The 14,160-nt window shown below is 45.1% G+C and overlaps 2 protein-coding genes across 3 annotated transcripts in view; one reads left to right on the top strand and one right to left on the bottom strand.

Annotated features, from left to right (window-relative positions):
- The window catches only part of PSMD1 (proteasome 26S subunit, non-ATPase 1), a 120,896-nt gene that overhangs the window by 52,440 nt on the left and 54,296 nt on the right, over positions 1-14,160 (bottom strand). The window lies entirely within an intron of this gene.
- HTR2B (5-hydroxytryptamine receptor 2B) lies at positions 436-13,741 on the top strand. 2 transcript variants are annotated; one of them, XM_054982582.1, is made up of 4 exons: positions 436-563; positions 1,223-1,851; positions 9,938-10,138; positions 12,637-13,741. In XM_054982582.1, the coding sequence occupies exons 2-4, from the start codon at positions 1,587-1,589 to the stop codon at positions 13,524-13,526; spliced, it is 1,356 nt and encodes a 451-aa protein (XP_054838557.1). In that variant the 5' UTR covers positions 436-563; positions 1,223-1,586; the 3' UTR covers positions 13,527-13,741. The 2 variants fall into 2 exon arrangements, with proteins under 2 accessions (XP_054838557.1, XP_054838556.1); XM_054982581.1 differs by lacking the exon at positions 436-563 and adding an exon at positions 1,017-1,071.

The raw sequence follows: 14,160 nt of genomic DNA, 5'->3' as shown, positions 1-14,160 counted from the left end.
CGGGGGTGCGCGTGCTTTAAGTTTGAAGCAGCAGGCTGGGGGAAAAAATGGGGAAATAACCTTGCGTGGCTTTTTTCCAGATGCAAAAGGGCGGTGGTAGTGGGAGAATCTCTACTCATTCGTTACTTTGCTTTCAAGAGCTGGATGCACTGGAATGAGTCGATCAACAGATGATACCAGCAGGCTGTAAGTTTACTAATGAAGACAGAGGAAGGGCTGGGAAGCACTCAAGGGACCCATTAAGTACGTAAAAATTACCGAAAGACACAACAGCAGAACGGAGGGAGGAAAGTGTTGAGTCAAGCGACTCTCCCCTTCTACTGGATGGGCAATGACAAAAGGCTTAATCGCAAAGTGAAGCTGAGTGCACTGGAGGGGTTAATGGCAAGAGAGAGTGCGGCTGCCTTTTGGAGAAGGAAACACAATTAGAGGAAGACATTCTTGAAATCCAGTATGTGACAAATGAAGAAGCACGCACGCACACGCTTTGGAAAAGGAACGTACCCGGACCAAGTGACGAGAGAATCCTACTAATATTCAGAGAGGGGGAAAAAAAAACTAAGGTAAGGCACTCTTTGAAAGATCCTAACTGCACTGTGAGGATATGAGATAAGAATCATAACACAGAGTTTACTGAGAATGCTATATAAATAGTTAGAACAAATAGAAGAGTCCAAAGGGCAATTCTGTGTGTCTGTTTGTGAGGAACTGTTGAAGTTGGGACGACTTTCTGTGCGGGACAGATTTAAGCACGTTTGGTCAAAATCTCGTTCAGGAACTCAAACACAATAACCCTAGTCTGAGAGAATTATGTCCTCCCCTTCCCATTCAAACAAATTTTAGCTTCATTAAATTCCATCTTTCGCCTCCCTTTGCATGCTGCCTGCTCTTCACCTGAAGCATAAGTGAAGATGTAACAACCGAAATCTCTATGCAGGCGATTCTCTTGCTGTGCATAAGAAAGAAAGGAACCAGAACTATCCGCTTAAGACGCTGCTACCTAGATGTTTATAAAAGAGGAGGGGCACCCACACAGTACAACTGAGCTCTCTATTTAAAGTTGGCATTTTTGTAAGTTATAAGCTGTATTTATCAACATTTGGAGGATATACATTTTCATGGCAAACCAACCTGAAACGCTCTCGTGTTCAATGTAACAATTCCAGTCTGTCAATTAAAAAAAAAAAGACAAAACGTAATTTGTGTGTGTTCTTTTATCCAGGGAGAAGTCTTCAACGTTCAACACAAGAGGTGGTGTGAGCAAACACAAGGCGTTAATTCACGACTCTGCTCTTCAACATCCACTGAATTCTTTGAACGCTTCCATTGAAAGGAGCAGCCAACAAACTGTGTTCTGTAATTGCTAGAAATGGTCCCGAGTCGGCACACTCATTTTTAAGCCCCTCGGGCCGGAATAAAAAGATTCTGGGTACGTGTGTACAACTTCTTGGGACAGCAGATGAGCAGTTTACAATGCCGATCTTCTGTCAGCGTCGTATTGGGCCAAAGAGGAAGAACATATTCCTGGACATTATAAAGTTATTGAGTAACAACCGATCTCTGAACACATCTGACTGGGCACCAAGATGGCCTTTTCTTTGAACGCATCTGGATCTGGTAATGAATCTATGCAGCCAGCCGCCGAGGACGGAAACACACTGCACTGGGCAGCCCTACTCATCGTGATGGTTATCATCCCCACCATCGGGGGCAATATCCTTGTCATATTGGCCGTATCCTTGGAGAAAAAGTTGCAATATGCCACCAATTACTTCCTTATGTCTCTGGCAGTGGCCGATTTGCTGGTCGGATTGTTTGTCATGCCGATAGCCCTTCTTACTATAATGTTCGGTAAGTATTCGATTCTGCTCCTCTAATGGATTATTGCAAAGAGCAAGAAACCCTTTCCATTTTACTTTCCTAGTCCGCTTGTGATGCCTTTAGCCCTCCAGGCAAAGTACAAACGTACAGCAGACACTACCCTCTTCACTCCTCCTAGCCAAGACAATAGCAGACTGGGGAAGAGAGAGTGAATTGCTGAAAACTCGCACTCTGCAGATGTTGCCTTGGCTCTGGTTACACACACAGCTGTGATAGTTTCAGGGCTTAGATGAACACACACACACACCGTACGAAGTCGAGACAAGGAGACCATCAAGTATGCAAGCCAGCAGTGAGTTCACTAGGAACGCTGCTGACGGGCACCGTTCCAAAAGAGCTTCACTTCACTAAATAGTTTTTGGGTGTTGTAAACACTTGATTCATAACTGAGACCTTCTGCACAACGTGAGATATTGAGATAGTTGTCAGATCCAAGGGAAATGGTTTCATTTTAGTGTGGCCATACTTGGGCCTTGCTGTATGTTTTCTATAATTGTTAGTCCAAATGGTTTATCCTGAAAAAATTTGAGCGCTGTTTTTGTGGAATTCAGTTAATATAATCCTCACTAGCATTTCGCCCCCAAGATCTTGCTAAGTATAAACATAGCTTCTGCTTCTACATTTTGGACAGGGCTAGAAAGGAGGGTTTAGAAACTTTCACTGGCTACAAAAAAATTGCTAATCATAGAATTACAGAATTTGTGAGTCAAGATCTTATTGCTGCCGTGGAACGCTGAAAGTTTCGAGCCAGGTCCAAAATGAACAGGCGAGGTGGTGTGGCTGCAACAGGCAGTTTTCTCGCTTGAAGGCCATTTAGTTGAACATCCTGATAAGCTGCAGCAAAACTGCAAATCAGCACATTCTGGAACTGCTTTGAAGAAACAAAGGTAGGCTGGAAGGCAGGGAACTGCGGCCTCAGCTCCCGGTTGTGACAAAAAGGCTCTCACACTGGTGGTCCCACCCCCAGTTCACACACAAATAAACCCTCCTGCGGAGACTTCGCCCCCTCAGTCACTCTCAAGGCTATTCAACTGAGTCAGTCCCCAGACCCAAACCTCATTTCCCTGCCACTGACAGTCAGAGAACACCAGTTCTGTCCCGCCTGACGTCACTTGCAGGACCCTGGTTTTTCCAGGGTCACACATGAGAATTCAAAAATTTTAAGTGCAGAATGCCAGACCTACGGCAAGGTTACAGGGAAATGATAGCGAACTCTTCCACAATTATGCAAGCGCACCATGTGTCCCTAAATGCACCCTGGGCACTCAGAGACATGATACGCTGATGTCTCTGAGTGTTGCCAAGGGATAGCAGTTCTGATGTCGAAGGCGCAGAAAGCATGTACAGCACCATCTGCTGTGGCACTTACTCTCCACACATGGTCTCTGTCATAAACCTGTGACCCTAAAGAGCTAAGAATCGATGCGCCCTTCGCTAAGCCATAGTTCAAAGGAAAGGGGCTGCTTTTCTGATCACGTGATGTGCCATGACCCACCACTGCCCAGATGGGAACCAAACATCAAGCGCGCAAGAGCAGGATTTTCAAAATACTTCTTCAGCCTTTTTATGCTAGGAAAGAAGCATGCCTATAACGTTCAGTACAAAATAAGCCACGTTCAGGCTAACCCCATGTCATGCAAATCGAGGGATCATAATTACTTTCCTCACTTTGGAGCATTCAAAACGGTTCATGTCATCCAGCGATAATGCTTACAACAATCCTGTAGAGTAGGCCGCACAGACCTGTTTTAAACACACTTCAGGGAATGCCTGCATCAAAGAAGTACACACACATTCCTGCACACAGTAGGCACCTACCCCCGTGCCTTCTACTGCTCCCACCAAACGACCTAACTTACATTGGCTGAGATAAAAGAGGAGAGCTCTGCGTTTTGCCAAACAAGAAAACCAGGGTGGAGGGTGAAGTGGGAGACAGGAACGTGTGCCATCCCTAGCAACTGCTCCTGCAGAGAATAACCTGGCCCACAGCTCCTCCGATTATGCTCCTCAGACCAAAACTCATTGATGTGGGGGACACTCCCTGAGAATGGTGCATTTGGCCATCGCCCAGTCATGTGTCTTTCCCGTGGCAGATCCACAGCTGCGGAATGGGCGCTCTCTGGAGATCCCAAAGATCCCTTTTGATATTGGCCTTCAGCAAGGCAACGAAGACCTTTTTGTAGGAGAGGGCGTTTTTCTGACATTTGTGTGTAACTTTGGATATCTGGACTTAGACTTCTGAGTACTGTGATCTGATGTGTTTTACATAAGATGCCTTTAAACTTCTGTGCTTAACATTAGTGCCTTGTGCACCTAAAAGCAAAGGTAGGATATAAATCTTTTTACCAAAAAAAAAAAAAAAAAGGAAGGCATTTTGGGGTTGCTGAAGTTGAAATGTGCACCCTGAGTTGAAAGGACACCGTCCCACTCCTTTTCTTCAAGGTTGCTTTCGCAGAATCACAGGGTTGGATGGGACCTCCAGGGTTATCTAGTCCAACCCCCTGCAGGAAATTTACAACTACCTCCCCCCCACCCTGCCACACACACTCCCATTGACCCCTGCTCCATGCCCAGAAGATGGCAAAACACCGTCAGGATCCCTAGCCAAACTGGCCTGGGGAAAATTGCTTCCTGACCCCAAAGTGGTGATCGGCATTACCCTGGGCATATAAGAAGAGGCCAGGAGAACGAAGCACTGATGTAACCCTTCCTGCCCTCCCTCTCATGCTCTGCCCAGGTTCACAGAATCAGCATTGCCGTCAGATGGCCATCTAGCCTCTGTTTAAAAACCTCCAAAGAAGGTTCTTCTAATACCGAAGAAGTAGCGAGTCTCACTACAATAAAATCCAGCCACCATTGGGGTACAGAAACCTTAATATTTTGATAGAGATCAAAACTGATAGCACAGCATTTCAAAAATAAAAGCACAAGCCAGAAGTTAAATTACAGTGACCACCAAATAAAAGGAAGATGGTAACAAACTCTCAAATGTGAAGTTTACTAAACTTCTTAGCAATTTGGCCCCTCTCGCTACACTCGCCTTCTTTTATTGCTACTTAATCTTTTCATTAATCCGATGCAAGCGCTGCTGTAACCAAGGTTAAAAACCATGCCTGGAATCTTAATATAGAAGCCAACAATAGCATCCTTTATGCCGCGGAAAGTAAACGGGGAGAAAAGTGAGAAATCATAATTAAAGAGGGAGTGAGGTTATTTGAAGGCACTTTAAAAACAGCATGCCCCAAACTGGGTTTACTTGCCTAAGATGTCTACTTGGCAAGCACAGGCCAAGTCTTTCTGCTGCTTCAACGATTGGTGGAAGAGGCGAAGCATTCATAGAAAGTAAATGCCAGGAGGAAAATGCTTAGGGGGTGTGTGGGTGGCCTTAAGCAAGAATGCAGCTGTTTCCCAGTAATCCCTTAGAAATTCATTAGCTGGAGAAGTGTTTAAATTAAGCATGATCGGTGCTAGAGACAGCCATCCACTTCCTACTTCTCCAATCTCAGTGTTTTCACAGTTGTCAAGAATACGGACACCGAACACAAATATTATCCCTTTGATTTCTGACAGCTATTTATGTAGAGGATTTGAGAGAAGAACTGTTTGAAACACAGCACTGTCAGTTCTGTGTATCTGGACTGGTGGCTTTCAAACTTTGGGGTTCCTCAACAGGAAGAAGAGTAACAGATTCATTAGACCGGAGGTTCTCAAACATTCTGAAGTTGTAGAACGGAGCAAGAGTTCGGTAGCACCTATGAGACTAACAACATTTGTGGTAGGGCACATGAAAGCTCATACCCTTCCACAAATTTTGTTAGTCTTATAGGTGCTACTGGACTCGTGCTCTTTTCTACTGCTACAAAATCGAAAAGAGTCCAGTAGCACCTTTAAGACTAACCAACTTTACTGCAGCATAAGCTTTCGAGAATCGCAGTTCTCCTCATCAGATGCGTGGAGGGTAAGAAGAAACTTACCCTCCACGCATCTGATGAAGAGAGCTGTGGTTCTCGAAAGCTTATGCTGCAGTAAAGTTGGTTAGTCTTAAAGGTGCTACTGGACTCTTTTCAATTTTGCTACTACAAACTAACACAGCTAACTCCTCTGGATCTACTCCTACAGACAGACTAACACGGCTACCTATCTTGACTTTGAAGTTGGATTTGCTTCTAAAAATTTACCTCTGCTTTTCAAGAACCGCTCACAAAGTTACTCCCCTTCCTAAAACAAATCACAGGAATCTCACAGCCCTGACCACATTTATATGTTTTTCATGTTGAGAGCACATGAGGAAGAGGCAGGATTGCAGGGCCATTTTGCAGAAGCAAACCCAAATCGCCTGTCAAGTCTCCCAGATATTCTCCTCCCAGCTCACCCTGTTCCTCCTCTTCCCCCCGGCCTTGTGACATACCTTCTGGGCCCCAGCTGCACAATTTGAGAGCCACCACATTAGTCCTTTCTTTGCCAGGCACAATCACAGGGGACAATACAGAGCCTGATACGACACAGGCCAAACAGAGGGCCAAACACACTTGAGCTGAGAAAGCACCTGAGTCCAGCCCGACCCAGAATCAAGGCCGATGCTGGTTCTCTGTAAGCACTGCGATGGGATCTAGGGGTTAGAACATTGATCTACAACTTAGCAGTTCTGGGTTCAAATCTCCACTCTGCAATGACCTCCACTGGCAATGTATTTATTATTGACTTTATTTATTCCCCCCTGCCTTTCTCCCCAATGGGGGACCCAAAGAGGCGTACGTCATTCTCCTCTCCTCCATTTTATCCTCACAACAACCTTGTGAGGTAGATTAGGTTGGGCGGCTGGCCAAAGGCCACCCCAACAAGCTTCCGTGGCAGAACTTTGGTTAACCTTGGGTGAATCATTTTCTTCGTCTAACTTATCCAGCCAAACTGTTGTAGACAGAGGTGGGCACAAACTGGAAAAAAAACCCCGAACTGCATGGTTCATGGTACATCGTGCACCATGAACTGCCACGAATTTTGCCTCGTTTCACGAACTGGTTCACTTGGCTCGTGAAAATGTCACTTCTGGGGGCGTTCCCAGGGAGTTCCCAAGGTCAGCGGATGTCCCTCCCCCTCCGTTGCCTAGGAAACAGATTGATTGGCGCCATGCTGTCTGCAGTGACAAACCTAAAAACGAATCAAATGAACCAGCCTAAAGTTCGTCACGGTTCACGGGAAATGCACTCTGATGAACCACCGGTTCGTGAACCATTAACCGGCCCGGTTCGTGACGAATTTTGGTTCATATTTCGGTTCATTCCCATCTCTAGTTATAGAATAAAATTTGGGCAAACGAGAGAGAAATTCAGACACATACCTAGAGCTCCTCAGAAAAAGGAGAGATAATCTTGTTTAGATTAAAACACACAGAGACATCCATGTTTAAGTTGTAGCCAGCAGTTTTAAAATTATGGAGTTGTAAAATGTCCACACACAGAAGTCTACTTTAGTGCCATACAAACCATCCCCCTCTTGAAGAAATCAGCAGAGAAAGAGAGGGAAGAAAGGAAGGCATCTGAGCAGCAACGCATAAAGGAGAGGAAACAGTGAATCATTCATTGGAAATTCAGCTAGCTTTTGATTACTGAAACACGGAAAATATACACCTGCACACACAAGAGACCACACATTTCTCAATTTCAACATTATTTTAAGGCACGGAAAAGGTCCTTGCCTGGCTAGAGAGAGCTTCAGTGTTTGAAACATCCCGATTTAATTGGTTATTTTAAAAATCTCGTTTGACTGTATTGTAAAAACAAGACTTTAAAAGCCTTAGAAATTCAAGGAAATCTGGGGGGCGGGGAGAGACCTTTGCAAAGTATTTAATTTCTAGAAAACATACCATGTGCTTTGCTGCCAATTCTGTCACTGGCTCCTGTCTATACTAAAAGAAGTTGCCTATTGTCGACCACCCACTTACGGCCTGCCTGTACTACAGGCTTCCAAATTCCACCACAAAGATGACAACTAATACATTACAATTGAGTGTGAGACTGCTGACCAATCTGTGTGTAGGAATTTGGTAACTTGTACAAAGCAGGATTTAGAAGACCCGAAACTGCTGCCATCGAAACTGCAAAGGACCACATCAGCTTTCAGACAGGAAGCATCCTTTTTTCTAGACTATAGAGCTTCCGACTGCAGCAATGCAGGGTGTGCTTGTGTGTGTGAGAACATGTCTGCCTTAAAATGACAGCTATCTTTGTGCACAAAAAACCAGCATGTCGGGGAAAAGGCTCTCTCCTTTCTTTCCATGGGCAGGAAACCGTGCTCATGTCAAAGCATGCACCCCGAAGCAGGCTTCCACTCCATTTCCAGTTTGTGCGAACTAACTACTTCTCCCTAAACAGAGCCAATTGGTTTGGAATGATTGGGCCTATCCAAGTTTTCTATCACTTCCACAAATTGACAAAAACGTTTTAAACAAATCCTTCAATTTGTTCAGACTGCATTTTCCAAATTAAAGATGTCCCTGATGTGACAGAGGGTAAGATTTTAAAATTAGCTCCCTGGTACTGGAGATACGGAGTTATATCCCCTTCATCTGTAGCATGATTTGTACGTTCTAAAATTATTTTCTTCAGTGCATGGAGGACTATACACTTTCTTCAAACCTCTGCACAATGCATACATGTCTCATCATTTTCCCTGCTGTTGCACCATGATTCTCATACATCAGATACAAAAGCCCTGGAAGAGTTTCAGCCTTGAAACTGCATCGTTTTCATGTTGTTGTTTTTTAAGTACTTGAGCACGTAGTGTGCCTAATACTATCAGGACCATCAAGTGTGCTGCAACCACCATGAGCAAGTCAAAGAGTCTTAACTAATCTCTAGACCACATCTTGAAAACCATGCCCTCAATCTAAAAAAAAAGATACAGGACACTTGGGCAACTTTAGGGAGAGCCAAGCCCATCTTAGGACAAGCAGCTGAATAGGACAGAGCACTGGGCTTGAGTTGGTGCATTTTCCAGAAGCATTATCAAGTCTTAAGTAGAGATGGGCAGAAACCAAAATACGAACCAAAGTTCGGCGCAAACCGGCCGGTTCGTGGTTCACGAACCAGCGGTTCGTCAGAGCCCGTTTCTGACAAACCACCATGAACCTTAGGCTGGTTTGTTTGGTTCGTTTTTTGGTTTGTCACTGCAGACAGCCTGGTGCCGATCAATCAGTTTCCTAGGCAATGGGGGATAGGCTTTGTGCAGAACTTCTGCTGACCCGGAAGTGATGATTTGCTGACTCAGAAGTGATGTTTTCACGAACCAAATGAGCCAGTTCACGAACTGGGGCAGGTTCGTGAAAGTTCGTGATTTGTGAAATGTGACGAACCACGAACCGCCTGGTTCATTTTTTTCCCGGTTCATGCCCATTTCTAGTCTTAAGCTGATCTAGTGATCAGAGAAGAGTGTGAGAGTTTAGCTCTTCCACAGTAATTTTAATGTATTTCTGGTCCAATAGCAACTTAGAGACCAACTTAGATTTTGAGAGCTCACACCCTGGAAATCTTGTTGGTCTCTAAGGTGCTCCTGGACCTGAATCTTGCTCTTCTACTACAGACCAACATGGCTACCCACCTGAAACTATCTTTAATGTGTTTGTAATCCTCTCTAAGGGATAAGGCAAGGCAGAAATTTAAACAAAAGGAAAACAAAACACAGAATTTGCAAGATTACAGAATACACCTAGGGTAACTGACTGGATTGGATCTCAGATCTTTGCATCACCCATTGCCATTTGCATACATACTGGTCAAACTTTTTGGGCAAACTGGTTATGCAAATAGGATGGCTAAAGCTGAGATCACCAATTGGCAGCCCCAAGGCCTGCCAAGTTACACACTACATATCAATATAAAAAAGGAAAGTATAAACGGCCCCAATGAGGATAGCACTTTTTGTGAATTAATATTTTATTTTTTTTTTAAAATCAAACCCATTAACTCGCAGCTTCACTGAAGCCTTCGTAAAAAGAACTTCCAGCAAGATGCTCCCATGCCCTGAGCAAAGGTCCTGACCCTCTCCTACTCTCTTTCAGAGATCGCATGGCCTCTTCCACGGGACCTGTGCCCTGTCTGGCTGTTTCTCGATGTCCTCTTTTCCACATCTTCCATCATGCATCTCTGCGCCATCTCGCTGGACCGCTACATTGCCATAAAAAAGCCAATCCAAGCCAGTCAGTACAACTCACGGGCCACAACCCTCATCAAAATAACTGTGGTGTGGCTGATTTCAATAGGTATGTGGCAAATACCAGCAAAACAGAATTATTTGTAAAAAAACTGGGCTGAACTCGTAGGGGAGGGAGGGCAACATTATGTGGCTGAGGGGCGACCTAGAGAGCATGCAACAAAAATGCTCCATGCATCAAGGCAGGGCCAGCTCTTGGGCAGGTGTATTCAAATATCAAGCTGGGGTGACTTCCAGTCCAGCATTTACTCTCAACTGCCAGGGCAGAAGCAGGGGATGCACCAAGGCTCAGTGGCAGAGCATTGGTTCAGCATGCAGAAGGTCCCCTGGTTCAATCCTTGGCATGTCCATGAAAGATCTCAATCTGAGACCCTGGAGAGTTGCTGTCAGTCTAAATAGCAAGACTGACGTAGATAAACTAAGGGTTTGATTTAGTATAAGGCAGCTTCGTGGGTGTGCATGAGAGAGAGAGAGAGAGAGAGAGAGAGAGAGAGAGAGAGAGAGAGAGAGAGAGAGAGAGAGAGAGAGAGAGAGAGAGAGAGAGAGAGCCACAACAGAGCCAAGGGTTAAAGTGCAGATGCACTTTAGTTAAACCTCAGCCTAAGAATTCAAGCCCTCAGCCCCTGACATCCAGAATGCCACAAATCAAAGAGCATGAAGCAATAAAATCCATGCCCATTTGCATGTCTTATTCCTACTACAGAACCAGGATTTCTAGCGTAGAATTCTAAAAGTCCCAAGTACGTGCAAACTTGAATTGAGCGTCTGTATTATGTGAAGTTGCTAAATTAAGCCCACCAATCATGAATTAATGATTGTGTAAAACAAACACCTCTTCTTATCCTTGAATCTATATTGTGTGAACTTGAGAAGTCAATGCCCACACAGACGTGCCTCACGGAGGGAAAGATACTGCAGGAGAAGGTGTGGGAACTTCATTGCTAGGGGTTGGGTTTAAAGTACCACAAAGCTCATGGAATGTATTTCCCATCACTGTAGACTTCGGGGCCCCTCCCATGAAATCTTGCTCCCGGGGAGGGGTCAGGTGACCCTCGCAAAAAGGGTGAGAAGCAAAATGGAGGTCTGCAGTGGGAGTAGGGAAACTGGCAAAACCCTCACACCCCTTCTCTAACCAACAGAAGTGGCTTTACACTAGTAACAGCACTTTTGGATCCAACCCAACATGTGTAAGGTGGGAAATTACCAGGTGCTTTATATACAGGGCAAAATCTATTAATAAATGAGGTTAAAACTTCAGATGGTTTATATTAGGGTTCTCCTTGACTTCTGAACTCTGCGATAGGCATGCTGGCTGTTGTCAATGACCAGTGGATTTGAGCACAAAATGTAAGCTTGAGATGATAGCAAAAATTAAGAGATGAGAGGAAGTGAATCAAAAGTTCCAAGTCAGTGTTAAGCAGGGACTGAAGGAAGGGAGCTAGAGCGCACAGATAAATTGTACAGCCTGCAAAGTACAGTGGGGAATTAAAAAAATGTTCTTATGATGCAAAACGCCACAGATAAAGGAGAAGTGGAAAGGGTACCCCACCCTCCTGGCCACTAACTCCACCCCTGATAAAGGCTGCTTCCTACTCAAGTGAGTTTAAGAGCGCCTCCGGCAATCAGAGAAAACAGGCTCATTTCAAGAACAGGATAGGAAACGGCTCAAGAGGCAAGGCACTTTGAAAATGACCTTTTAGTATCTGATTTTAGTAGCATTAACCAAGTGTGGTACTTAGCCAGCACCTTATCGGTCATGACATGAACTCAGCCTCTGAACTGCCCTCTTCTCAAAAGTTCAAAGTAGTTTAAACACAGAGGGTGGGATCCAGACTAAAATTTCCAACTAACAGAAATCCCTGCCGATTCCCCCCTCCCACCACAGACCCCGTTCATGTTGCTCTTCAGAGTCTCCTACCCCCACACCCCACCCCAACAGCAGCATATCATACAGCTATGGTGCGAAGAAGAGGCAGGAACGTTCCATTCTGATGATGGAAAATTTGGGGCTGGATGCCAAATGGAACCGCAAGGTTCAGAGGCGGCACATCTCTGTATATTAGACACCAGGGGATATAACGGGAGAGGGCAATTGCCTTCATGCTTGCGGACTTCCTGGAAGCTTCTTGCTGGAAACTGTCCTGGAATCAATGGCTTTGTGGTCGTAGCCAGTAAAAGCTGCTCTTATAACTGCAATGCTTCCAGGTCCCTCCCTATTATAACAGAGATCAAAGAACTGAAAGATGGATCTTCTCTTGGAGCTTTTATAGCAGACGCCACCAGGCAGCAAGAGAGAGATAAGGGCACAGCAAATCCCAAAATCTTAACCAAGACTGGTGACAGGCCAGCACTAGGCAGTGAAAACGACAGCTCGATGACTCAGAGCACAGCAGGGCCGAAGGCAAAAGTTTCACATGGTAGCAGTTGCACTGTTCAGAAACTGCAAATCAGCAACCAGCATTGAAACTGTGCTTTTTAGGGAACCTATTTGCATCCCAATGCTTGAAATCCATGACAAAGCTTAGCAGATTTTTGTTTCTCCTCCAGGCATTGCTCTTCCAATCCCTATCCGTGGCCTTGAGGAAGGCGGCACGACGCTCAGGAACTTCACCTGCGTGCTGCAACCCGATCGCTTTGGAGACTTCATCCTATACGGCTCAGTCGCGGCCTTCTTTGTCCCGCTAGCCATCATGGTCGTGACTTACTTCCTCACCATCCGAGTGCTGCGCAAGAAAGCCCACTTGATCAATAAGCTGCCTCAGCGCTTGACCTGGAGTACCGTGTCCACGGTTTTCCAACGGGATGTGACACCCGGTTCGTCACCGGAAAAGGTGGCCATGTTGGATGGTGCTCGGAAGGACAAGCCTTTGACAAACGGGAACGAGGAGCTGCTTATGCGCAGGATGTCCACAATTGGGAAGAAGTCGGTCCAGACCATTACGAATGAGCAACGGGCCTCCAAAGTTTTGGGAATTGTCTTCTTCCTCTTCTTGCTGATGTGGTGCCCGTTCTTCATAACCAACATCACTTCTGTCCTTTGCAAGTCTGCCTGCAGCAAGGAATTTATCCAGAAACTGATGGAGATATTCGTTTGGATAGGGTATGTTTCGTCTGGGGTGAATCCACTGGTCTACACCCTTTTCAATAAGACGTTCAGGGAGGCTTTCAGCAGGTACATCACCTGCAATTACCGGACCTCAATGCCCGGAAGGGGCCTTCGGAAATGCTCCAGCAGGCTCTCCTTCCGAAATTCCGTAGCAGAGAACTCAAAGCTTTTTATGATGCACCACGGAATGCGAAATGGGATTAACCCTGTAATGTACCAAACCCCGATGAGACTTTCACCAATGCAGTCATCGTCAGCCATTCTGCTGGACACGCTGCTGCTTACGGAGAATGAAATCAATAAAACGGAAGAACAAGTCAGCTATGTATAGCAAAAAAGGGGAGGAGGGACCTATAACCTGAACCCAAGGTATCAGTATGTATATATGGTTTTTGTCCATTATTTATACAAGACCCCGTTCTAGTTCTAGCAGCTCATCTCTTCTAAGACGAGAGGCTCCTGTTGCCCCAGATCACCTTCAAAATTAAGAGCTATTTATTCTGTTACAAAAAAAAAATCCATACTGAAGCACTGTATTTTACAGACAAAGAGGTTCCAATAAAGACAGCAATGGCAATTGTCATGTTGCAGGCACTGGATTCCCTATCCTCTCTCTTTAAAACATATTTCAGCCATCCTGTTCATAATCAGCAGCCTAATGCTTTCAAGCTTATGAGGCCATCATACGTGCCAATGTTTTACATTAAAGAAAATGCCTTCCCGACCAAACCAAACAGTCCGCGCTGAATTACAAAGGCTTTGCCGTATATACAATGTGTGTTTACATTGTAAGAAAATTCAGGTATTCTACAAATGAACAGAAGGTAGGAGCCACTACTAGATATGGGCACGAACCGAAATATGAACCAAAGTCTGTCATGAACCGGGCCGTTTTTTGATTTGCAAACCAGTGGTTCGTCGGAGCTCATTTCTGACGAACTGCGACAAACCACGATGATTTTTAG

This window comes from Eublepharis macularius, chromosome 6 (assembly GCF_028583425.1).
Source record: "Eublepharis macularius isolate TG4126 chromosome 6, MPM_Emac_v1.0, whole genome shotgun sequence".
Lineage (NCBI taxonomy): Eukaryota > Metazoa > Chordata > Lepidosauria > Squamata > Eublepharidae > Eublepharis > Eublepharis macularius.
The sequence above is the reverse complement of the archived record's forward strand: the minus strand, read 5'-3'. Positions and strand labels throughout refer to the sequence as shown.